General features: G+C 35.2%; 2 protein-coding genes across 2 annotated transcripts; one reads left to right on the forward strand and one right to left on the reverse strand.

Annotated features, from left to right (window-relative positions):
- Positions 1 to 2,228: 2,228 nt before the first annotated feature.
- Positions 2,229 to 7,329, forward strand: Manf (mesencephalic astrocyte-derived neurotrophic factor). Its single transcript, XM_034974643.2, has 2 exons — positions 2,229 to 2,910; positions 7,147 to 7,329. The coding sequence occupies exon 1, from the start codon at positions 2,371 to 2,373 to the stop codon at positions 2,890 to 2,892; it is 522 nt and encodes a 173-aa protein (XP_034830534.1). The 5' UTR covers positions 2,229 to 2,370; the 3' UTR covers positions 2,893 to 2,910; positions 7,147 to 7,329.
- Positions 7,330 to 8,360: 1,031 nt separating this feature from the next.
- On the reverse strand, positions 8,361 to 9,733 carry ATPsynF (ATP synthase, subunit F). Its single transcript, XM_034974648.2, has 4 exons — positions 9,572 to 9,733; positions 9,398 to 9,496; positions 9,029 to 9,145; positions 8,361 to 8,506 (listed from the first exon to the last, which is right to left on the reverse strand). Exons 1-4 carry the CDS (start codon positions 9,648 to 9,650, stop codon positions 8,478 to 8,480), a joined length of 324 nt encoding a protein of 107 aa, XP_034830539.1. The 5' UTR covers positions 9,651 to 9,733; the 3' UTR covers positions 8,361 to 8,477.
- Positions 9,734 to 9,787: the final 54 nt, after the last annotated feature.

Below are 9,787 nucleotides of genomic sequence, written 5' to 3' on the forward strand. Positions count from 1 at the left end.
CAAATTTCAGCCCGATCCGTCAAGTAGTTTGAGCTGTGCGTTGATAGATCAGTCAGTCAGTCACCTTTTTCTTTTATATAGGTATTTAGATATAATATGTACCTGTGTTTACCTGCCTATTTTATATATTCTATTGCACATAAAACAAAGACATTTTGCGAAAATGCTTTTTCTAATGTAATTTCCACAGAACCTAAGGGACTAGCTGATGCCCGCAACTTCGTTCGCGTAGATGTAGGTTTTTTAAAAATCCCGTGGAAACTTTTTGATTTTCGGGATAAAACTAGCCTATGTGTAGGTACACATAGGCTACTTTTATCCTACAGGGTATAATCTATCTCAGGTATATAGGTACTAGTAGGTGATTCCCGGAAATGTGCTCACCTATAGAAAAATCTAAATCCACGCGGACGAAGTCGCAGGCATCATCTAGTTGCATTTTTTTTTAGATTTTTAATCCCGTGTGAACTCTTTGATTTTCCGGGATAAAAAGTTGCCTACCTCTGTCAATTCCCGGAATGCAAGCTACCTCTGGTCCAAACTTCATATAAATGGGCCTTTAACAATCCTGTGGAAATTCTTTCATTTTCCAGGATAAAAAGTAGCCTGTCCTTCCCCGGGATGTAATTCAACTTTGTACCAAATTTCATCAAATTCGGTTAAGCTGTTGAGCCGTCAAAAGCTAGTAGATAGACAGACAAATACACTTTTGCGTTGATAATAATATAAGTATGGATATGCATAAATATTTTTTTATAATTTCCATAAAAACTATCATCATCATCATCATCATCAACCGATAGATATGTCCACTGCTGGACATAGGTTTCTTGTAGGATTATATTACCGACCTGTGTGGTATACCTATTGTTTCTAATGTAATTTCCACAAAAACTATTAGGCAATAGCATAAAGAATTTTGTCTTCGACATTCTGAAGAAATGTGATATCCTTCTTGATAGCGTGACTTTGGTATGTCAGCAATCCATTTCTTCTTCTTTTTTAGGGTTCCGTACCTCAAAAGGAAAAACGGAACTCTTATAGGATCACTTTGTTGTCTGTCTGTCTGTCTGTCTGTCTGTCTGTCTGTCTGTCTGTCTGTCTGTCTGTCTGTCTGTCTGTCTGTCTGTCTGTCTGTCTGTCTGTCTGTCTGTCTGTCTGTCTGTCTGTCTGTCTGTCTGTCTGTCTGTCTGTCTGTCTGTCTGTCTGTCTGTCTGTCTGTCTGTCTGTCTGTCTGTCTGTCTGTCTGTCTGTCTGTCTGTCTGTCTGTCTGTCTGTCTGTCTGTCTGTCTGTCTGTCTGTCTGTCTGTCTGTCTGTCTGTCTGTCTGTCTGTCTGTCTGTCTGTCTGTCTGTCTGTCTGTCTGTCTGTCTGTCTGTCTGTCTGTCTGTCTGTCTGTCTGTCTGTCTGTCTGTCTGTCTGTCTGTCTGTCTGTCTGTCTGTCTGTCTGTCTGTCTGTCTGTCTGTCTGTCTGTCTGTCTGTCTGTCTGTCTGTCTGTCTGTCTGTCTGTCTGTCTGTCTGTCTGTCTGTCTGTCTGTCTGTCTGTCTGTCTGTCTGTCTGTCCGTCTGTCTGTCAAGAAACCTACAGGGTACTTCCCGTTGACCTAGAATCATGAAATTTGGCAGGTAGGTAGATCTTATAGCTGACATTTGGGGAAAAATCTGAAAACCGTGAATTTAGGGTTAGATCACACAAAAAAAATTAAATTGTGGTCATGAACTAATAATTAGTATTTTCAACTTTCGAAGTGAGTGACTATACCAAGTGGGGTATCATATGAAAGGTCTTCACCTGTACATTCTAAAACAGATTTTTATTTATTTTTATGCATCATAGTTTTTGAATTATCGAAATCATACGACTGTAGTACGGAACCCTCATTGCGCGAGCCTGACTCGCACTTGGCCGGTTTTTTCTCTTCGATAATTCGTTCTTCTTCTGCACAACAAAGAAATAATAATCAAATCCTCTTCACTGTCGCTCATCTTGCGACGTTGTTGCTCGTACGCGAACGGGTGTAAAAGTGACGCGCAAGTGACGCGAGCTGCCGCGTACTGAAGTTGTAGTGCGGTAGGCACCGTCGAGCGGCCTGAGGTGAAGCGTTCTGCAGTCGGACTGAAGCGCCGCGCCGCGCCGCTCAGGTGCGTACGAACCTTTAGAATAATATATTATGATGAATGGAACGCATCTCACATCTGCAAAGAAAACGTGCACCAATCATATTTCGCCAAGTAACGCTGTCAACGTCATAAAAATAAATGAATGGCTGAAGAGTTTTCCAAGTCCGTTTAGTTTTATACAATTTCTATTTCACTTCGCGCTTCACTAAAGTTGTGTTTAGTATTTTGCTCATTTAAAACTAATTCAAAATGTGTAAATTTAGTGTGTTTTATTTATTACTTCTTGCGGCTGTGCTGCAAATCACCTGCGCACTCAAAGAAGGCGAATGTGAGGTTTGCATTAAAACAGTCGAGAAATTCGCAGCCACGTTATCAGATGACGTTAAAAAAGACACAAAACAGATCGAAGCAGAGTTTAAAAAGTTCTGTAAAGGTACTAAGAATAAGGAGAATCGGTTCTGTTACTATTTAGGTGGGCTAGAAGAGTCCGCGACCGGCATACTGGGAGAGCTGTCCAAACCTCTCAGTTGGTCAATGCCCGCCGATAAAATCTGTGAGAAACTGAAGAAGAAAGACGCACAAATTTGTGATCTTCGCTTCGATAAGCAAATCGACCTGAAGAGCGTTGATCTGAAGAAGTTAAAGGTTCGAGATCTAAAAAAGATCTTGAACGATTGGGATGAGGTTTGCGACGGCTGCATCGAGAAGACTGACTTCATCAAGAGGATAGAGGAGCTAAAACCAAAATATATGGGTCGATCTGATTTGTAATAGGATGCTAACTCTTAGGTAAAATTATGCAATACTTTGTGAGCTTTACTTCTGAGAATACTTGTAATTATAATGCGTAAAATTAACTCCTCACGCGCTATTTTAACTTTTGTGACAAATTTCATGTCAAAAGTACGATTTTAGTCCCTATTTTAAAGGTGACAGTTGACCCATAGAGTTAAAATGGCATGTGAGGAGTCATTTTGTATGGACTATACTTACTGTTTTCACTATGGGACTTAAGCTAATAATGTCAATTAACCTGTAAAACTTATTCATTTTTGTCATCTAATATTGTAATTATTTTAATCACAGTCATTAATATTTCGTACACACAAAATTCAAATTTAAATCTGCTCTCATCAGAAATGTATAATATTCTAATTAGTTGCATATAACAGAAACAAGTCGCAATATCTAAGTTTTATGATATTATGTTTTTGAAAAATGGGCAGTAAGTGTTAATTTATTTATTTAAGTCAGTATGTTACAGAGTGGCGTTATGCCCACACACCACACATCCTAAACAAAGCTAATGGAATTTGAGACCCACTCGTGCTTAGCATAGCACTCAATGGTTCAAGTTGACTAACACATCATTCTATCAAATAAATGATCTCTGGTTAAAAATGTGGTGTGTGTATTATCTATATAATAATTATATAAAAGGAAAAGCTGACTGACTGACTGATCTATCAATATACAGCTCAAACTACTGGACAGATCAGGCTGAAATTTGGCATGTAGATAGCTATTATGACGTAGACATTAGCTAAGAAAAGATTTTTAAAAATCTAACCCCTAACAGCGATTACGTACGGCACTTCCGTCATCTGTGAGAATACCAGTGATTATCTATAACATATGTCATACGCTACCATACAAAACATAATAACGTATTTTCTCAGTTCAAACTCCGATCGGATGAGTGCGTAACCGCCGTAAGGGTGTAAAATAGAGGTTTATTTGTGTAGTCCATGCGGACAAAGTCGCTAGCATAAGATAGTTTTCTCATAAATCTTTTTAGTGGTACAAGTGTTTTGTGAGAGCAGGTCAACCTTTTGCTACACACACCAAGAAAAGAATAGCACAACTACAACCCTACACCCATATCAGACATATTGTCTTCACTCTTTTTACATGGCAAGAAAATATTATGTACACAAGTTACAATATTTGTGGTTATACTTCCGTTCTAATTTTGCAGAAAAATGTCTATGATCAATAATAATTGTTGTCATTTTACATCACATAAATGAGTCATATAGTTCCAATATCCGCTAACTCCACGCGACACTTGTTTTCAGTGTAAGCAAAAATCGGTTTCATAGTGAAATCAATACCTTTACTCACTGAAAATTGATTATTTAATCTGTTAATATTATTTGATTTTTTTTAAACTATCTCATACGTAATTATAATTAAATAAAAAAAAATTTTTGTGTAACTAAAATGGAGTTATCGGAATTTGTAATTAATTGCTGGAGTTGGTGGATTTTGGAACAAACTACTAGTGGATTTAGCGGGATTTGTACCTAACCGACTTTATAATTCGATACAGGATGTTTAAAAACCAGTGTTTATTTTTCGTTGATTTTTTCTATTATAATAATAAAAGAAACACAAAAATAGAAGAGAAGGAAGAAAGTTAAACAAATTGGTCATTTTCTTCTATTCTTTCGCACGCATAGTCATTGTCATTATTTTGATCTTCATTGTTGTTATTAAGAAAAGCCTGCTCAGCAGTGTAGTAAAAACTTAAATCTGGTAAATCCCGCCAATTTTCTCCATAGTGTTTTTGAAGTAATTTGCAAACATCATACACCTTCTCCTTTTTCATTGTCATTCCTACAGGTAATGCTGTAGGTGTTATATTGCATACAGATTTACCTTTTTTGGTAACTAATTTTTTGACATTCATTTCACTTCTATAATTTTCTTCTCCTTGAATAGCAACATTAGTTTTTCCCTTAAATAATAAAAATCTCTTTGAAATATTAAAGCTGAAATGCCAACTACCCGGAGGTTTGAGAGCAGCATTTGTTTCAGTTTTCCAATCTAGTACGGGTACTTCTTCAGACAAGTGAAAAGTTTTTGCATATGGAGTTAAAATTTCGACATATTCCTGTGGTTCCATGATCACTTCTTTTCTTCGAATATCCTTTTCTATTTTGGCAAAAACTCTATCGGCTGGGAGAAAAGAATGACCGACAACTGGAAATATTATTTCCATTCTTTTAAGCTGAGTTGGTGCGTGCGAATATAGCCATTTGGAACACATGCCAATTAAAATTGAATTTTTATTTTGGCCACCACAGCCGTCTGCAAATAGTCTTAACTTTTTAACATTTTCAGGTATATTTAGGTTTTCTAAAGTATGGAAAACTGCACTAGAAATTTCATTGGATCCTTTTGGCCTCTCTGTTTCATACCAATAGTAACTGAAAACGTTTTCAGTTGTCAATTTACTTTTAGAGTTGCCAATAACAACTATGAAATTATAAAAATTAAATTGCCTGCTAAAATAGGCTGATTGATCAGGTAGTTTTGGGAGGCAATGATTTTTCTGACAGTCAAAAGATAGTGTCATCACTTCATTGTCGTCATCCTTCAATAATGCATAAAAAGCTTTAGCTTTTAGATTGTGTACTCGTTTAGTTATCATTAGAGACTGTTTTTCTTCATTAGTCTTAGCCACCTTCATATTCTCTAATAGTTCAGTACAACGAGAACATACATCAGTACGTGGGTTTCCAAAACCAATGTTGTAATTTAAATTCAATTCTTTTCTGAAAAATGATTCCTTGACTTTATGTTCTGGCGATGCGTTACTATTATAAAGAAGCCACATTTTTCTAATATTGAGATCACTGCTCAGGTACATTCTTTCGGCTGATTTTCCTCGGCAATAATGTGATTCTCTACATTCGAACGATTGTATGAATGCGTTTATAGCAACACGTTTGCTTTCATTTTCCTGAGATCGGTGATCACCACCTCGAGTTTCTTTTGCTAATGCGCCGGAAGAATCTTTTTTTATATTTAGAATAGACATAAATGCTTCTTTACAGACACGCACATTTTTTTTGTCAGATTTTTTGTAAAGATAATAGGTTATACTCATATTTTTCAAGCACCCAGTACCATCTTTAGGGCGATGTCTTTGAACATTTTTTGTCACACAGTTCTTCAAAATAAAGTTATCTTGGTGTATTTTATTTTTTTTAAAGTAAAAATGCTTATGTATATTCATTAAGTCACCCATTAACAATGAGCCGCACTTCAAACTTTTCGTATTATGTCTACACTTTGGAAAAACAGGCAAATCATGAGGCGTGTACCTGAAAAATAAATATTGATACTCAAACTCAAGTCAAAACTAAACATTCAAACTTACAAACTTTTATATCTACCTATTATTATTTATAATGTAAAGTATGTATGTTTGTAAGTTTCAAACTTTTATATTAATAGAAAAAAATAAAAATTATATTAATAACATCATACATTTTATTGTCCTCGTAAAAATAAATAACCAAAGTAGGTACAAATATACAAATCGATACCAGAAATTTCAACACATACCAGAAATTTCAAGACATGGACAGGCCTGTCCTTTACGACAATTGAAATTTCTGGTATCGAAATATTCACATATTTTATAATATTAATAGGATCGTAAAGTAAATAATTCAAAAAATATATATAAGGATATGTAGGTATATACTTGTTGAACACTGTCAACACGTCTATACAGGAAACACTCTGTATAGCCTATACTAGCCATAGTAACCGACCATACTTTTAACGTACCTTTGTTCTTTCAGTTTATTCTTTTTCCATAAATCTGGCTGACTTTTTCGTTTTCTTCCTTTATTAGGAGCTGCTTTTTCTACTTTCTTTGTCATTTCTTCCATAATTTTAACTAAAATTTGCAATTTTAAGTAGCACAACCAAAGCTTTCTCACTGAATCGCCATCTTACACGCTGTGGAATAGCGCATCGTGATTGGTCGAAAACGGACTTAGCGGTTATTGTACCTAAATGTATAGTGGAGCTGGCGGATTTTGGAAACAACTAAAAAGTTTAAGTCAAATTTATTTGGGATTTAGCGGTTCTTGGCATACAATTTATTTGGATGATCGATTCAAAAGTCCATAGACTATGTGGAACCATCGACAGTCATATTTTTTTATTAAAGTGGAGTTAGCGGGTATTGGAACTATATGACTCAAATGTTTCTTTTTGTTTCAGAGTAATTAATAAACAAATTGTGTACATGTGATACATCCACTGAGTGGAGTGAGTTGCAGTGAATAATAAATTAATTATTATAAATTATTATTTGATATGATTCTGAGAGTGTTCTCATGTATGGTGTATGCATTCACAGTAGAATAAAATGATTACTGTGATTAAGTAAATATTTTTTCCAAATGCTTTTGTTTAATTTGATCTGTCTCCCTACTATACCTACACTATGAATGAATTATTCGCCTAGAATTTGATAATATTGACATAGAAAAATGCTAGATTTAATTAGTCGGGTTGTGTACTTAGTGGCCTGCTGATTACCTAATAATTTTTATAAAGTTTTTAACATTTTCCATGGTGAATTGAGACAATGTACGAGTCCTTTAAGAAAATGTGTAGTAAGAATAAAATTGACAATTCTAAAATCTTTTTCTTACAGATGACACATGGAAAATAGTGCTTTAACTCTAAAAGACTAATATGTAAGAGTGTTTTAAACTACAATTTTGTTCAGTGTAGTATTAATAAATTGTATACTTAAAATTTTATATGTGTATTTCAATTTTATTAAACCTTCCAGTTGTAACTTTTAGCCCTACTAATGAGCAGTGGATATTTTAGGAATTGAAAATTTATGTTCTTTCTATGATTAAATAAAATGCTAAGAAACAAATGGGTATCACAGTTGATAAGTAAAGTACCCAACTATTCTTGATTATACAAAAAAACTGGCCAAGTGCCAGTCACAAGTCAAACTCAGGCACCAAAGGTTCTGCACTACAGTCGTATTTTTGCGACATTTTGCACAATAAATCAAAAACTAGTATGAATAAAAATTTTTTTTAGAATATACAGGTAAAGCCCTTTCATCCCTATCACGATTTCAGTCGTTTAGAATTATTGAATCAGTACCCTTATTATAAATTTGAAAGTGTGTTTGTTTGTTGGTTTATTGGGTTGTCCTTCACGTCACGTCGCAACTAAATTATTATAAATGTGAAAGTGCGTTTGTATGTTGGTTTATTGGGTTGTCCTTCACGTCACGTCGCAACTAATCAACGTGATGGAGTGACATAGGCTATGTTTTATCCTGGAAGATGAAAGAGTTCCCCCCAAGGGATTTTTAGAACCTAAATCTACACAAACGAAGTCGCGGGCATCAGCTAGTTCATTATAAAGGATAACAAAAATCTTGAGACAAAAAGAAAATCACGTTATTGTACTAGCTTTATTGTTATTATTGAATGCAACCTAGAACCAATACATACATAGATTTTACATTTCACACACATAAATAATTAAATATTGCATGAAACAATCCATGTTCACTATTAGTGGTACTTGTAGCTCCTGTGGTGCTCTGTAATGAAATAAAAAAGTCAATTTTAAATAATGCCCTTTAGTAATCATTTGAGAAGTCAATCAATCAGCCAGGTCGATTCCGCAAAACCTGCATCAATCATCATTACAATCGCAATTCCTTGTTGCAACAATGCATTGTAGCCAATATTGAGCGAGCATCAACCAGTCAGAGGTGATTGTGATCGTGACATCGTAGCTGTCATTCTACTGCAATCGTACTACTGTTTGCATCCCACTGCTGGACATAGATCTTTCTGAGAATGTGCCACCATACACTGCCCTCCACTTTCCTCATCCACCCACTTTCTGCTACCTTCTTAAGGTCATCCATCCAGGCTCCAGCACACAGGTCATTAGAGAAGTATGTCACAAAAACTTAATTGGAATTTGAATTTATAGGCAAAAATATGATTTCTGTTTCACAAAGAAATATATAAAATTAGCCCAATATGCTATAAAAATTAAACAAAACCTATTCTACTTTTGACCTTTTAATACCTGTAGTCTTCTCGATACTTACTGATTTTACCATAGTTGATCATGTAGAAGAAAGCCATGCTTCCAACAATCAATTGGAAAAATGGAGCTGCGGTAACCCTCTTAGGCTGCATGTACTTGTGCTGCCATCTCCACCAAACTTGAAAGACAATTTTATTCAATTATTAAGGAAAGTTTATATTTAACCATCATAAAATTATAAACTGACATCAACATACAGCTAAAACCTGGACCTAGAAACTTAAGATTAGCATGTAGGTTTTTTTTGTGAGGTAGACCCTGGTTTCGCGGGTACAATTCCCTCTTAATAGAAAGGGAATTTTACCCGCGAAACCAGGGTGGGTCAGGTAATTGGAAGTATTTAACCTAAAAATATTATGAATATAAATACCTCGGCTGCAGGCACCCATAAACGCAGATGGGCTTTTGTTCCTACGTGCGAGCCATGATCCCACCTCGCTCAATTTAACCTGGCCGAAGGGGGTATCAGCTAAAAACATAACAAAATTTCAAATTACATAATCGGACATTACCTTCAAAGTATGAAAAATATTTTTGTACTTACGCTTTCCGTAATAACGAGCAGGGTCATACGGTCCATGTACTGATGGATTGTACTCTTTTGGATAATCACCGAAAGCCATGATTATTCGGAATTATTCCGAATTCTATCTTGAAAATTTATTTCAATCTCAGACTTGCAGTAAAATTTTTGCCATAGACAAGTCTAGAAAACATACCACAGATATATAGCCCAACACGACAGAAAAGTCACATAATT

Source organism: Maniola hyperantus, chromosome 13 (assembly GCF_902806685.2).
Source record: "Maniola hyperantus chromosome 13, iAphHyp1.2, whole genome shotgun sequence".
Lineage (NCBI taxonomy): Eukaryota > Metazoa > Arthropoda > Insecta > Lepidoptera > Nymphalidae > Maniola > Maniola hyperantus.